General features: G+C 36.3%; 1 protein-coding gene across 1 annotated transcript; it reads right to left on the reverse strand.

Annotated features, from left to right (window-relative positions):
• Nucleotides 1-14,131: 14,131 nt before the first annotated feature.
• Nucleotides 14,132-16,947, reverse strand: LOC140956332 (plant UBX domain-containing protein 3-like). The gene is made up of 4 exons (XM_073413045.1): nucleotides 16,409-16,947; nucleotides 15,333-15,621; nucleotides 14,860-14,955; nucleotides 14,132-14,723 (listed from the first exon to the last, which is right to left on the reverse strand). The coding sequence occupies exons 1-4, from the start codon at nucleotides 16,882-16,884 to the stop codon at nucleotides 14,349-14,351; spliced, it is 1,236 nt and encodes a 411-aa protein (XP_073269146.1). The 5' UTR covers nucleotides 16,885-16,947; the 3' UTR covers nucleotides 14,132-14,348.
• Between the last annotated feature and the right edge of the window lie 420 nt (nucleotides 16,948-17,367).

The raw sequence follows: 17,367 nt of genomic DNA on the forward strand, positions 1-17,367 counted from the left end.
TTGGGTTTACACATATTTCAGTATACTTAGAAATCTTGGCGTTTTGTCTATCTTCCAAATTTTGTTTGCTTCTTTCAATTTGCTTTGTTCCTTGGTCAGTGGCCAAAATGCTTCTTTGTCAATTGTCATACTTTTTAATTAATTTTAAATATAAATATACCCATTTTAGAACTTTAATAAATGTTTTTTTTTTCACTTTATTCATATAACTCCACAAAATAAATATTAATCTCACTGGTTTCAATATTATTTTGATGTCCCTGATATATTTTAAACATGCTAAAAGTTTTTTATATTCGTATAACACACAATAATATATTTCAAATTTTTATTTGAAATATTTTTACTACGAATGAGTTCATATTCTCTTTTTATTGTCTCTTTTTTGGAATATTTTTACTATGAATGAGTTCATATTCTCTTTTTATTGTCTCTTTTTTGTTCCATTTGTATTTTAAATTTAATTCATCATTGAAATTCATATCTATTCATCATCAGCGTATCTATTTTTTTCTTTATTTAAATATAATATATACTTTTATATTTTGTTCGTTTATTATTAATTTTAGTTAATTTCTCCATAAGAGAATTATAATATTTCTAAGCTTATTTCTGATTGATTACATTAATTCTTGAAAAATAAAATTATTTTACAATTTCAAAAGTATTTAACTAGCAACTCACAATTGTTGATATCCCAAGAGATAGGCTCAGCCCACTATCGGTAGCCCGAGGGAATTCATGTCTAATCTTCAGGTAGCCCTGAGAGGTCATTTTAATGGCTAGAGTTCTCTAAGAGGTCAGCCCATTCACTTGGATCCATTAGATCGTATAGGGACCCACCTTAGGCTACATTTACCAGATTTATTAGGAGATAATCCGGAAGCTCATCCCAGTCGATCTCCCACATTTCCATAATCTTGTCGATTAGCAAGGCGTTGCCGACCTCCCAGCACATATCATCACAACGATTGAGAAATTCTTGGCCGACCTCCCGACCCGAGCTCCCATTAAAAACTTGGACTGGCTCAATACACATTAGACGAGCTCATGCCTCACATAAGCTCACACTCAGATCTATCAATATGTAATCTACATAAATAAGACTAGTAGATGTTTAATTTAACCTTATCTAACATTCTAAGAATCTTGAGTCCAACATAGAGAATGATTCCAATAGATTTAGAATTCTACAATGATCATAGTTTCAGTCGTCAAAGAACTCTACTCACATAGTGATAATTCTCCTATAAATATCAGGTTCCGATAATTTTTTATTTATTCATATATTCACTCATTATGAACATACACAATACTCTCTCTATTTCCTATTCTCTGACTTGAGCGTCGGAGGGATACGTCGGAACAACTTTCCACCCCCGTAACATTTCTGTTTGTGCTTCTAGATCCGAAGGTCGACCCAAGCTTAAAAAAAAAAGATCCGACCTCCTAGAAGGCCTCACGATTTTCATCAACTTCAATTGGTGCTATCTGTGGGAAAATATTGAGCAAAAGATGTAGCTATGTGGGGATGAAGAGGACGAAGAACAGGTCCTAATGACAATCAAGGAAGAGGTGAGGCGAATCTCAGTATAGATCAACTTGCCCAATTGATTACAAGGTCTGTGGAGGAGGCCTTTCGTCAATATCGAGTTCCATTACCACCGCCGCCACCTCCTCCGCCCCTTCCACCGCCTCCGCCTCCGCCTGAGCATCTAGAAGCCATGTGAGAGGAAAATAGGAGGTTGGGCAGACAAATTGTAGGTCGACCTCCGCCATTGAGCAGGGAGAGCCCACTCTCCCCAGAAATACTAAATGAAAACCACCCACTCAATTTTCGTCATTCGACCGACTACGACAGGGGTACGTATCCAGAAGAACATTTGGGGAGGTTCAACAATGCCGCCCTACTACACAAATACTCGAATGGGGTGAAGTGTCTAGTCTTCCTCACCACCTTGGTGGGTCCTTCCTATAGTTGGTTCAATCTGTTTCCACCTCACTCTATTAGAATCTTTCGGGAATCCAGCATCGTCTTTATGAACCAATACACCACGACTAAGAAATATTTGAAGACCTCTCTGGGCTTGTTCAATGTGAAGTAGTGTGAGTGTTGGAATATTTCATGTTCGCAATCTTAACTTTGATGTTAATAAAACTTGTTATTTTGTTTCTAATGAATTTACCTAAGTGCGCAGAAAACTGAAACTGATCAGACTTCGAACTGATCAGTTACCGAGTCAAAACTGAAGCTATCGAGAAGCAAACTGAAAGTGTCAACTGATTACCTAAACTGAACCAGTCCAACTGAAATATCAAATACCAGTTCAAGTGATTGTTCAGTTGATAAGTGGTTCAGCAGAAGACTTTCAGAAGCCCTACCAGCTGATGAAGATTTCAGGTGATGAAGAGCCCAACTGACAAGTTCAACTGAAGCAGTGAAATCAGTTTAGCTGACTAGCCAACTGATTTCACCAAACCAGTTCAACTGACTAGTTCAGAGCTGTTAGAGTAGGTGCCCGTCGAGCCAAGTGTTGGCCGAGTATTCACAATGAAACTCTGTGTATAAACAATCTTTATTTTAATAATATTTGAAATTATTGTTTTGACACATCTTTATCTGTATACCCATGCTAGTTGCATATATAAAGTCCTTAATTATACAAATAGTAGAAAGAATATGAGATGCTCATATGATGAGTATCATGAAACTCATATTTGGAATACTGTATATTCTGAACAGTTTCTAGTCGATTCAGCTGCCGCTAAGAATGATATAGGCTGCTCGAGTTTGAGACTAGTATCTGCGATGTGAGTACCATGCTTCATTGGTAGGGGACATTGTGATGTCCGAGCATGCATATAGGTGCTCCTGGTAGAGTGCACTGAACAACCCTCCATATAGGACTTTCCAAGTGGTTCTCGCTTATCGAGTGGAAACGTCCTAGTTTATTGTTGTACACCATTAGTCCTTATGACCCGGGATAACATTGAGACTCTATATGCTAGTGTTGCCCTTTGACTTGTTTACCGACTCTCATGGGGTCATCAGGTGGCAAGGTTGGGTATTCTGTCGAAACATATAGGAGTCGATGCATTGTAGGCGGGGATTCACCGCTTACCTTCGGGTATGGATATCCTATGTGTATGTCGTATGAAATCTCTGAGCAGAGTGTTGGTGGTAATTATGAAAGGGGTTTCATAGATTACACCATCGATGCCAATACAACATGACACATAGTATCGATTCTTTGACAGCTCTCGATATACCAATAGTTGTCGAATCGGTCGGGCTATATGAGATGAAGGGACCGTACTGTACGCTAACCATAATAGAATGGTTCTTGCAGGCACTATCATTTGATACCTAGGGAATCATGTAAGCGATGCTGCTAGGCGTTTAACATGATTGGTTGAGTACTATCAGACTTGAGTTCTGACGTTCTTATTATGAAGAAGTTGATATGTAAGAATGGAGCAATTGAGGTATGCTCATATAAGGACATGTTTAGTCCCGAATCACATTGAGATGTGAACCCACGGCTAGTTGTATCATTGAACCATTGAAGGTCACACAAGTGCTAATTTTCTAGATCTCGTTGAGTAGTAAAAAAAGTTCAATGTGTTGAACGGCTTATAAAGGAGTTTATAAGCGTAAAGAAAAATAGAAGTACGCCTTCTATGAGGGGAATGTAACTTTTAATTTGTGGAAATGTTCCTAAATTAAAAGTTGCCCAAATAAATAATGTATTTGAAATTTGTCATTTTCATAAACATTATTATGGACTAAATTAAATTAATTTAAGTGTTGAATTAATTGAACACTAGTGGGCCTAGTAGAGTCCAAATAATTAAATTAATTCAAATGTTGAATTAATTAAACAATATTGGATCTTGTAGAGCCCAATAGAAAAAACAATTATTCAACTAGTGGGTTTGAGTAAAATCAAGTAAGGATTAATTGGTCTCAAATTTGTTTGAGACAATTAAATTAAAGTCCATGGGCTTTGTAATTGTTACAAACCCAAATAAAATGCATGCATGGAATGTGAGGCCCATTTACTCTAATGACAATTTATTATCAAACAATAATTATTTGATTTAAATCTGCAGCGGAAAAAGTGTTTAAAATACTTTAAAACGGACCTCAGGGCCTAGAAAAATTTCGACATGACCTCCCCGTAAGTAGGACATCCCGAAAACTCAAGTGGCAGTTTATATCAAAATATACTCCAACTAGAGTCATTAAAACAAAACCGAAGTTAAACAACCTATAGCCGCACTGACCAGGACTAAACAGAAATTAAAACTTACAAAATACTCACCAGGTCATAAATATCACATAGTCGACTCAAAACATCGCAAAAACAACCAAATACCTCTACAGATACACGGGGCATCTCTCCAAAAAATAAACTACAACACAAGACTGAAACAAACTCAAGACATACATATAAACTAACTGGGAGACTCCATTGAACAGAACCAAGCAATCCAACCTCAATCCCGAGCTCCACTGGCGGAACCTCGGCCTGATGCTGCAAAACGACTCGGGAGATCTACCATGTTGCCCAATAGCAACCACAGCAGCCCCCACAGAAAACAACTGAGGTTATGATTCTGGTATGAAACAGTTCGACAATAACAACAATAATCATAAATCATGCATAATCATATAATAAAATGTAATATGCAATGCATGAAAGGCTCAACGAATAATCGGGATAACAGGAGCCAACAAAAAGTACGATAACAACTGGAATAATGCTCGAGCAACAACACAGGGGAGCTACATCGTCATGCAGCTAAACCGCCCTGCCAAGTATGCGAGGTATGCCAAGCTGTGCTGAATAACACCCTGATTCGGCCTCCATACAGCTGATACAATATAACAGGATGGCACAACAGAACGAACTAGATGACACAATCCCAACGCTCACCTCAAAAGGCTACACTAACCGCGGGATTGTTCAATCACATCTACGGTCTCATGTGTATAGGCCTATCAGTCACACTATGATCCTGAGATAAACAACAATGCCAGATAACAATGGAGATCAACAACGGGCTAACAAGAACGATAGGGCTCAACATGAATGTCATAACAGTATGTCATATGCTAAATGCCAATAATATGTCATAATAATAAACATATATCACAACGAAGGCATTTAACAACTTACAACAGTCAACAAATCATAAACACGATCAGTGCAGCACAGAATGACAATTAAACATAATTTGTGTTTTCTCTGTCGTATGTTACCGAGCTGTAACATACCTATACCTACTGATAACAACAACAAGCTCAACATTGATCTCCTCGGCCTAACAATAAGATAATATAACAAGTCGAGTAAATTTCCAATTCAATAACAATATTGCCAAATTTCAGCTTGTACCTATGCTAAGTTTTAAGGTCAAAACTTAACCAAAACTTAACCAAAATATACTTATCATACATGGTTGGAATCCTAACTCAAAAACCCATATTTCATCAGAAGATGTCAACAAGAAATTCAATCATTTTGACATGGATAAACATCCACAACCAGAAATCTAAAAAAATGAATTCTGTTACAGTTTCAGATTTGGCACCTATGACCATAAAATTCATATCTAATACATTTTTGACCTAAATCAATATCCGAAAATTGGAAATGAAAGATAACTTACATATTTAAGTTTTTATAGAAAAACAATTTCCATAATCCTAATAGATAAATCCCAGAATTATCAAGAAACGCTACATCATATGCATTTCGTGGAAGAATTCTGTAATTGAGCAATTTTGGAAAAATGAGCATAACTATCTCAATTCTTAATGGAATTTAACGAATTTTATATCATTACGAAGAAAACACATAGCTCGACAACTTTTGTGTGAATTACAAGCCCAGAATCAGAGCGCATAAATGTCATAAACTCGAATTACAGTAGCTAATCTACGCAGCTCCAACACAGAATTCTATTTTGACATATTTTGGTAGAAAAATCATATCAAATCCGTTTCTAATCAAAATTTGATGATTCTAGTGGCTCTAGAAAGCTAACCAACATAACAACAAGTTTTATTTGAACCACATGTCAAGATTCTTAGTACAAAATACAATAAACTCAAAATTCAGAAGCACAAAAACTGAAACTCACCAACTAATGCACAGAAACAGGGAACAAGAAATGGAGCTTTGATATGCTCGCTTCCTTGCTCAAAATTCACGTTTTATGGCTCAAAACAAAGCTACTGATGTAAGGAAGACAACCCCTCAAACCGATCGAGATTTTGACGGCGGACGGAGGAGATATCGCGATTTTTCCGCAGCCGCTGCACAAGTGACGGGAATGGAGTTTCTTTCTTCTTTTACTTATCTTGTTCCTTCCTTCTCCCTCTTAAGGTAAATTATGTGTGTATAGTATATGTATGTATATAATGTAATCCTCATGCTTTTTTAATCCCGGTTTTGCATTTGTTTTACTCTCGTGTATTATTTAAACTCTATATGTATTTTATATCGTTAAATTCTCCAATATTCTAAAATACATATTTTTAACACACTTCTTTAATTTATTTGGCATAAATAATTATTTTAAATTTACAACTCAATAATTATTCTAATTATGCAAAATTACCGGATAATTAATTACAGGACCTTACATGGAAGGTGAAAGGTTGGATGCTACTTTTTTAATATCCAAGGCATGATATACACATGCTTACTATCACTTTTTCAAGTACCAAGAAAAGTCTCCCTTCTCTCCTCCTTGCAACCCCTTGGCCGAAATTTTTATTCAAAAAATTCCTCTCATTTTGCTTCTTAAATTTGTTGATGAAAGCACATACTTCTCAAAGAAAAATACCTTACATTTTCTAGTGCAAGTATAAGGTGGATTTAGCTTGTTGGTGGTGGGCTTGATTTTGAGCAAGGAGTGTTCAAGGAGAAGCTTGTAGATTGTCATCCCTTCCAGAGCTTAGTTGTTTGACAACTGAGTTGGTGTCAACATCAATCCTTGTGATTGATAGGTAATTTTTTAAAACACCCTATGTATGACATTTGTGTGTTTTATTGTATTTGCTGCACACTATAATTTAGGATGCTTGATTTTCTTGTATGAAAAAAAATAATTTTGAAACTTCCGTTGAGCAAGCAAGCACCTTAATCGATCTCCTTTCAAGTGGTATCATGAGCTAAGGTTACTATTTTGTGTAGCATATACTTGATATTATATTGAGGTCAATTTCTAAACGCATGAGACAATCAAAACAACAAATCGAAGGCCGGTCTTTAGGGCGTTTTTGGACAGCAACTTGCTGCCCATTTCGGGCAGCCCCTGGGCAGCCCCAGGGGCTACCCGAACATCCCCTTCATTTTTTAAAATAATAAAAAAAATTATTTGCATGTTGGCCGGAATACGGCGACGGAGTTCCGGCGACGACGATGACGACTAGGGTTTTCAAAAGTGTTTTGGATTATCAAAGTGTCACGGGCCTTGAAATTGTTGGGCCATTAGATGGCCAACATATTTTGTGAAATTTAAATGGGCCAAAATGTTTTTAATAAAAAAAAATTTTTGGGCCCTTAAGTTTAAATTTTCAAAAGTTGTACATATTTTCTCATAAAATAAATAATTGAAGTTGGACTTTAATTATTTATAGTAAATGGAGATTTACAAGAAATTCGGTTATAAATAAATTAATTAGAAAGTAAGGAGTTTGTTTATTTTGTTGATTTAGTTTATAATCGTGGCGGTTAGTGATTGGATCAAGATATATAATATTGGATCAATTGATTATTGTGATGATTAATTTATGGTGTATGATATGTGATATTATGCATGAAAGATGATCAAAAGCTCAAGCCCAATTTTCTAGGTGTATGCTATGATATTTTGTGTTGAATGATTGTAATAATTATCAATTTATAAAGTGGGCTTGGTTTATGGCTCGTTCCCATCTAATGAGATGTATCCCTATTTGTCATGGATATTTAATTGTAAATATTAGTATAGTGGAAGATCAAGATTGGAAGATGGTAGCCTTGATGATTATGAAGATCGAAGACATGTAAATATTGGAGGCTTATGTAATAGTTACATTTACATCCCATGCATTTCCCTAGGATTGGATCTAGGCCCGTGTTTAGCTCACACGGGCCATTATTGTTGGGGCGATTGATCATCCTTGTTTAGTTTATTGTTTATAATATATACATGATATATTATAAATAATGAGTATGTGCGTTATTATTATGATAATAACAAAGTTGCATGAATCCGGCAAACATACGATCAAACAAGGCGAGATTTTAAATAAAATTAATGATGAGACCTTTTAAAATTAAAAAACCCTCATTTTGAATAATATTCAAAATTAATATCAAGCCCGAAAAGGAGAATTATAAAGATGTTTATAATTTCCATGTCTTTCATCGACAATGGGTGCATGATGAACGCTAGCCGTGTTCGGGGCTTGGCTCATATTATTGGGGGACCCTATACATCGGAAAGCTGTGACATCCATTGACATGGTGATGTGAACTACGTGGAACTCCCATGATTTCGGCTCATATTATTGAGGGAACTCATGGCGACCGTCCATTAAGTTTCAACATCGATTGGTAAGGCTTGACACGTAAAGATGAACGACGTCATATTATTGGGTCCTAATCAAACGTGAGACAAAAGTTTACGTAAAGGGTTGCATGGAGATGCAATTGGAAACTACCTTTTAGGAATTATGATTGGCTGATATTATTCGGGATCATAATTTGCTAATTGGACCTTACTTACCTACTGAGGAAAGGAGTTTCCCGTTTTCATTAGAGGGTAGTGAAAGATGTCAAAACAGTGGGAGCAAAAAATTTATGAAGTAAAAGTCCATACTTTATATCTTACTAAATATTTTAAAATAGTCATTAACACTTATCTGTTTTACTTTTCAGTACAAATTTGACAATGTCTTCGATTCGCAATCCATTATCTGCAATACTCGAAAAACACGTTTTAACTGGACCTAATTATCTCAATTGGCTAAGAAATCTGAAAATCGTCTTGAATTCGGAAAGGATAGCATACACACTGACTGAGTCGCACCCTGCTGAGGCTCCGACTAGCTGCACTCCTGAGGAATTGCAGACTTACAAGTTGTATCATTGAACCATTGAGGGCCACACAAGTGCTAACTTTCTAGATCCCATTGAGAAGTAAAAATAGTTCAATGTGTTGAACGGCTTATAAAGGAGTTTATAAGCGTAAAGAAGAATAGAAGTACAACTGCTATGAGGGGAATGTAACTTTTAATTTGTGGAAATGTTCTTAAATTAAAAGTTGGCCAAATAAATAATGTATTTGAAATTTGTCATTTTCATAAACATTATTATTGACTAAATTAAATTAACTCAAGTGTTGAATTAATTGAACACTAGTGGGCCTATTAGTGTCCAAATAATTAAATTAATTCAAGTGTTGAATTAATTAAACAATATTGGATCTTGTAGATCCCAATAGAAAAAACAATTATTCAACAATATTGGGTCTTGTAGAGCCCAATAGAAAAAACAATTATTCAACTAGTGGGCCTGAGTAAAATCAAGTAAGGATTAATTGATCTCAAATTTGTTTGTGACAATGCACATGCTTACTTTCACTTTTTCAAGCACCAAGAAAAGTCTCTCTTCTCTCCTCCTTGCAACCCCTTGGCCGAAATTTTTATTCAAAAAATTCCTCTCATTTTGCTTCTTAAATTTGTTGATGAAAGCACATACTTCTCAAAGAAAAATACCTTACATTTTCTAATGCAAGTGTAAAGTGGATTTAGCTTGTTGGTGGTGGGCTTGATTTTGAGCAAGGAGTGCTCAAGGAGAAGCTTGTAGATTGTCATCCCTTCAAGAGCTTAGTTGTTTGACAACAAAGGAGCCAACATCAATCCTTGTGATTGATATGTAATTTTCTAAAACACCCTATGTATGAAATTTGTGTGTTTTATTGTATTTGTTACACACTGTAGTTTAAGGTGCTTGATTTTCTTGTATGAAAAAAAAATAATTTTGAAACTTCTGTTGCGCAAGCAAGCACCTTAATCGATCCCCTTTCAAGAGCTTCATTTAGGAATCAATCAATTTGTAGAATAAGACAAGCTTATCTAAATGGAATCCAGCTGTGCACAACGGTATAAAAACAACTGTATGATCAAATGACAATAATGAACGTTGTAGCAGAGCTTAAAGCCAAAGTGTTCCAGAATGGGTATAAGACAAATTTCGAGGAACAACTACAACGAACATATTTGATGAGTCTTGGTGTATGATTGCATTGCCTCTATAAATACAAGATCAAGACCATCAAAAACAAAGTGTGTGTAAAAATCAGAAAGAAGAAGGACACGCATAACGTATATCAGCTTACAAGAAGCAATCAGCCTATATTTGAGGGAACCCTTGAACGTGTTTTCAGCTTAGATTAGAAGCACAATTCCCTCAGTGTGTGAGAACACTTTCGTGTTGTATTAATAGATCAGTTCTCACATACACACATACCATTACTCACATATATACAGAGAATCGAGCATACTGATAAACTGAGTGAGTTTTGCACAAAGACAATAAACTTGTGTATGTAGTCTTTAACACATAGACGTTAAACAAGTGTTGGCTAGAAGGTGCTGCCTTCAGTTTAGACTATGAGTTCAGTTAGGCAGTAGCATAAGTCCTAAGCTGAGTGGGTTTGTACAAGGTATTGTATAAATCAAAGTCTTCTAGTGAGACCTACCTGAGGTGGTAGCAGGGGTGACGTAGGAGCAGTTGAAGTCTCCGAACTTCCATAAACATATCTTGTGTATTTAACTGTTTAACTATTGTTTTAAACTGATTTGATCAGTTCGAGCCGATATCAGTTCAGTTCTCACCATAACTGAACTGATACAAGCGAGAACTGATCCATTTTATTTCAGTTAATCAGTTAATACAAGCTAAAAGCTTTAAACTGATCAGCTTTCTTAACGAAAGATTACTTCGAGTATTTTCCGCTTGGTTTAAAACCAAACTCGATTTAATTCATCGATGTTTATACTCTTAGAACACGATCTATTGCAGCTCATTGAGAATATTGTGTTTGAAGCACCCTCAAAGGTGCCCCGAACTGATCCCATCAGTGAGGCAGAGTCACAAATGGATTTCATCAAGCGATTTAACAGCGCAGCCCTTGTGGTGCCAGCTGCAGCTACGGAGACAATAGTAAATGCCTTCACACAAGGCCTTGGGAGAGGTCAATTTTTCAAATCTTTGGTTAAAAAAACCCCTTGCAGTTGTGATGAGCTCCTGAGTCGAGCTAAGAAATATGTGAACTTTCAAGATGCGCAGAAGAAAAGTATGACGAATGTTAGGTCAGGAGATAAGGATAGGGGCTACAAGGTAGAGACAGGTAAGAAGAGGCCAGCAGATAGAGTTGAGGAGCGGAGCGGAGCCAAGCCGAGCCGAGATCTGGGGCCGTTTCCTTATGCACCCTTAGCTATGAGTTTAGAAAGAGCCATGGTAATCTTCGAGGAAAGAAGGAAGTTGGAGCGCCTGAGGCAAGCTGAGAGAGGTCCGCGTTTACGTCCCTCGGACAAATTCTGCGAATTTCATCAATAATATGGTCACACCACTAATCATTTCCAAAGACTGGGAAATAAGTGCAAAGAATCATGCAGAAAGATCCACATATAAGGGACCTCCTGACCCGAGCTGAGGGGCAATATCAAGCTGACAAGATAGTTCAGGGACCTCGGTGTGCAAATCATAAGGTACCACCTAGGAAAAACCAACCTACTCAAGGGAGTCGAGCTGATGTTCCACAACAACAAGGTAATCAAGGGTCTCGGGTCGAACAAATACCAATTTCCCGACCCGAAGTATAATACATATGATATTAGGATTTTTGGTGTAGGAATAGTGGAGTCCTATCTAGTATTTATAGGATGAAATGGGGCACTTCAAATGTTGGTCATGGCTGAATTCTTTTCGCCCAAGTAGTCAAAGTTTTATCCAAAACCAAGAGTCACTATGGTTAACTCAAAGGTCATTTATTGCACATTAAATTTGTCCAATCTCTCAACTCTTCTTTTGACTACAATTTTGGTTTATTTAGGACATAAGAATGAAGCTTATTTGAGCTAAAGTTTCAAGTTCATGAGCTAGGGGTTTGTATCCTCGAGATACTCGACTTCGGTCTTGCTGTTTTTCTGAACTCTACTATGCTGAATTTTGCACACCTTGAACTGAAATTTAAATCCAATTGTTGAGATTTTAATTTGACAAGTTTGAGCTAAAATTTCCCAAGTTTATTGTTTGTGTGATTTGCTTCGAAAATCCGAGTCATCACAGTGCATTTATATAATATGATGTAATTTAGAAGATAATTTACATTATTGGTTATCTGTTTCATTAATTATATTGAATTTACTCATATATGTAATTTAATTTATATAATTTCATCAACTCAAATATATCTACATTAAGTTCCATAATATCTTCTTCCATCCCTATCAGATGACTATTTTAAAAAAAAAAATTAAACTTTCTTTATGACATTTACAGTTTTTAGTTATTACATATCTAGCTTTCCAAATATTGCTACGATAAATATCATATTTATTTTTGGATTAAAAATATTCATCAATCGATCTTACCAACAAAAATATTCTATTCAAATATGATCACATGTAATATAATCATAATCTTAACAAACAAACAAACACACACACAATATTTAACAAATATAATCCTAATCAAATCAATACAAGATTATAATAACTTTCAAAGTTGGAATAAAATAATACTAGTATCAAGTACTACCAAAACAAGGGAACAAGAAAATCAATCAAGAATATTTATATCACATGGCCAAATCAAATTCGGATTATTGGATTTAGTAATCATGAATTCTACCCAATTGAGTGTATAAAGTTTTCATAAATTTCTCTATTACACTTTCATCATTATATCTATTACATATCTAAGTTTCTATTTTTGGATTTACCACATTTAAATGAAATTGAAGCAATATCTTATCAACATTTACTCCGAAAATGATCTGTTTTATCTCATCATGGAAATCTTGACTTGTAAATTATTCAACCCTATAAAAGGACCATGAAAACCAATAAATTGATAATACTACACAATTTGTATATGTTCTAAAAAAAATGAAGTACACTAAAGTGGCATACCTTCTAGTAATGTTCATTTCATCAATAGCCAGCAATGTTCAGGCATTTGGTCAAGAAAAGCATCATTGTTTCATCACACATGGATACGACATTTTCATAATCGATCAACTCCCTCCAATGTTCGACCCGAGCCCTCTCGTGTTCCACTGTCAGTCGGGGAGCAAGGATCTAGGAAATCAGACACTCCAGTTCACTGGCGAGTTCACTTGGGGTTTCTGCGACGACGCTTTTCACAGAACACTGTATTATTGTCATTTCTGGTGGGGTTCGAAATACTTATTCGTCGATGTTTTTGATAAAAAATGGAGAGACAAATGTGTGACCCGTCAATGTTATTGGGTAGCGAAGAACGATGGACTTTATTTTGGGACCTTTGACAAGACTTTTATCAGTAAACAATATGACTGGCAAACTAGGAGTGTTGCGTGATAGATTAGCTAGGTACGTATCTTCTTTATATCGAATTCTGCATGTTGGAAAGCTGTAAAACAGATCAAGTCTAATAATATTTGCAGTTTGGCCTTTTTTTTAAGAACACTATAAATTTAGCTAAATTAAAAAGCTAATACCACAACGAATATGATTGTCATTCACAGCAGGGAGAAAAATTAGTAAAGAATGTTTTAATTTATTGTATATTTAGTCACAGTAGGTAAGCACTAACATTTGATTAAATTTACAATGGATCATAATTAATGATGATAAAAGTTCATCTAAATAAAATTAATCTAACAAGTCGGAAAAATTACCACCGAAACATTTTAACTGAAACAAAATATATGAGACGTTTACTAAATTGTCCATAATGGAACAAGGAAACATGTTTAAACTGTTGTTTTCTTTTTGAGGTAAAACATTTTTGTACAATTTGGTGTGTTATACAAGATGGTCGAAGGATGTAGATATATATATATGTGAACCATAAAAAAATTGATAAATATATGTATTTATATAGGAATTATTGATTAAATGATGTTTGGTGTGAATGAAACAATAAATAGTTCTATTATCGAACACCAAACATGCCCTTTAAGATTTGAGCAATTTTCAATCCCTTGCAATTTTTGACAGGTTCCAAACCGATGGAATGGCGATGAAAGAACTAATAAAACCACATCATCTGCAGTTGAATTCGTTATTTAAATGTTTATAATTTCTGGATCACGACTGAGTTAGCTATTCCAGCCTGATCTATTGTCTGGCACAGATCAGTAAGTTGTTTTGGAGGGAACCCCATCATCTGCAGTTGATAAGTTGGTGGTACATCGGGCCTCGATGCATCAATGAAACCCCGGACATCTCTGATGGTATGGTAGTTGTTGAAGTGTGCGATCAGGCTTGTACCATCTGCCAACCTAAGCTGAATCGATGTAGAAGGTTGTGTGTTGTCAACAACTAGGGTGGGAGACGGGTTTGGAGCTGCAGTCAATGCAGTGATGACAATATTGCTCGGTTCCATGTCACTGGTGCTACCTAGAGTTCGGGCAACACCTTGAAAGGGAAGATGGTTTGTTTGGGGTTCCTGTGAAATAAAATAATTAAACGACTGCAGTTGACTAATGTAGACACCACGGGTGATTGGTTTTATTTGAATTTCCTTAAAATACATTTCGGATAATACCATAAAGAAATCCAAACCTATCCTAAGTCAGACAAACCTGGTAGTTTTCGTCCGTCCTTGTGAGACTAACAAGAACTTTGGTTCTCTTATCGGCTGGAGCAAGTTCCTTCGGACATTCAGACATACTAATACTCTGCACTCAGAAGAATAAGAACTAATCACATGATTCCATTTAGAGGAAAAATACTACTTTCGTCTTGTTTGCATGCTTACTGCAAAAACATTACGGATGAAAGAAATTGTTGAGACAGAAGATTAATGAAATCTCCTTTGGAATATGTTAATATCAAAAAGTCAATTGTATGTTACTTGAATCTACGAGCACATACAGTATTAATCGATCAATCAAAAAAACCAGGTTCTCTAACTCCCTTGCTCCTTTGAAATGATATAATCTCCTTAGAGCCTCCAGCAAGATTGAAAATAGCCAGGTTTCTGCCTCTCAAAAATTCTTTATCCATATCATAAGAAGTTTCAAGAAAACAAATAAATCAAAATGGAAGATGTTACCTCCAAGAATGAAGCACTCCCAGGGTCGTCCAACATCCTCAAAGGCCCATTATCCACTGTGAAGCCATTTCTCCAGCAAATGATGTAGTGATTAATGACTTGAGGATGGTGCGGGGTGGAAGATGCGTCCCCAGAGAGTAGCCTCACTGTTCCAGTAAAACTTCTGGAGGTAGGAGGTAAAAGATGTTTGACAGATCTCTGTACTGCTCCTGATTGTCTTGCTTGATCAAATATAGCATCTACATCATCTGCTGCCCTTGATCTCGATGAATCTTGAACAAGCATTCCACTGTAAAATAAACAAGCATGGGCTACAGATAAATGATATGAGCATGATATTTCTCCACTACATACCCTACTGGTTTTGAATTATTAAAGCATTCACTTCTGTTTGCAGGACATTTCCACATAATTCATAAACAACCTGTGAGACGAGTTTTACATTTTTAAATTCAACCAACTAGATCAGTGAATTAGATGGATTACTTTCATATGCTTCTAGAACAATTCAAACATCGAAACATGATTTTGAAGACATTAGACATAGATCAGTTATTTAAAAGGATTTGCCAGCAAATTTGGTGGCCATCCCGTGATTATTTAGTGTGATGCATCCATTCTTAACGATAGAGTTTAAATAGTAGAAGTCACAAAAAAATGAAGTCTATGGAAGGCTGCAATCTAGTTCAATTCATTAAAATTGTCTTCTTGAACCTTATCAGCCATTTCTCACCGTGAGCAAGCTTCCGGATCAATAATTTTTTTTTACTGAAAAGGGTTAGTTTTGCTACCCCGAAAATAAGTCACACAAGAATTTGGCAGCACGTACACTCAAGAACCCAATCTCTCTTCATAAACAATCGTCCCAACTTGCACAAATTATTAGCTTCAACATATTTTCCTCTATGTGAAAAGCTCGAGGAATAACAGTCTAAATCAGAACATAGAACAAAAACTAAATCTGAGGCTATGCCTAAATCTTGTTTGTTATAGTTCATTGAAATTTTTTAAACAAAATTGGAACAATTATCAACTTAAATAGGGGAAAACAGTGCTAATTTTTAGTAAAATTTTACCTCTTTTGCCCTCCGGTGTAGTATTCCTGAAGATCAAAATCCGGGTCGCCATTAGACTCATCCCCACCATCCGAAACCCGTTTCAGATCTCCCAAAGTCTTAATTCGACTCCCGGTACGTCCTTTCCTCCAGGAGTACGTGGCGGCGGCGGTTTTATCGCTAGCAGAAGAGCGTAGATTGTACGAACGGGAGGCAGGCGGCGGCGAGGGGGATCGGAAGCGCGAAGGGGGCGATTCCGATTCGCCAGAAGGGGAATCCTGAGACTGAGACCGCACTGGTGAATCAATCTCCACGGCGACGGCGGAGACAGAGCCGCCGGTATCGAAGAAAGTGGAAACAGCGGCGTCGAGATCGAAATTGTGAGACTCCAAGAAGAAGAGGGCCTCCGATTTGAAGGCGCAATTGGTTATCCCGCAGAAAGTGTTGATCACAGCCATATGAGGGTGGCCGTTCATGGATTCCGTTTGGTCCTCCATGGAAACAGAGCTCACTCGGTCTTCTCTTTTCTTGCAAAAAGTCCCACCATCTTTGCTATATGATGGTATTTTTTTATTTGTAAAAATTTATGTGATTTTTTCACGATTTAATTTTTTTGACACATTTTCTTTGTAAAAACTTATGTGATAAGGATTTAATTTGTTTGACAGATTTTTGTATGATCTACATGGTCAAAACTTTCTATCCGGCCCAGATTTTCATCCGGGATAGTCCTGGGTCTTCAATCAGTTTACTCAGCTGCAGTGCAAACCCCTTTGACAGTTTGGTGGATTTAACTATATTCTTCAGAGTGTTGAAGAGAATGGACGATCAGTTCTTCTTGATTCCTTTGATGATAGCCATCATCACTTGAAATTTTTCTAAAGTCGAGCGGTAAATGATCTAGCCTTGGCCAAAATTCTCTTGGAAGCGCGAAGGGGGCGATTCCGATTCGCCAGAAGGGGAATCCTGAGACTGAGACC

This window comes from Primulina huaijiensis, chromosome 13 (assembly GCF_012295235.1).
Source record: "Primulina huaijiensis isolate GDHJ02 chromosome 13, ASM1229523v2, whole genome shotgun sequence".
Lineage (NCBI taxonomy): Eukaryota > Viridiplantae > Streptophyta > Magnoliopsida > Lamiales > Gesneriaceae > Primulina > Primulina huaijiensis.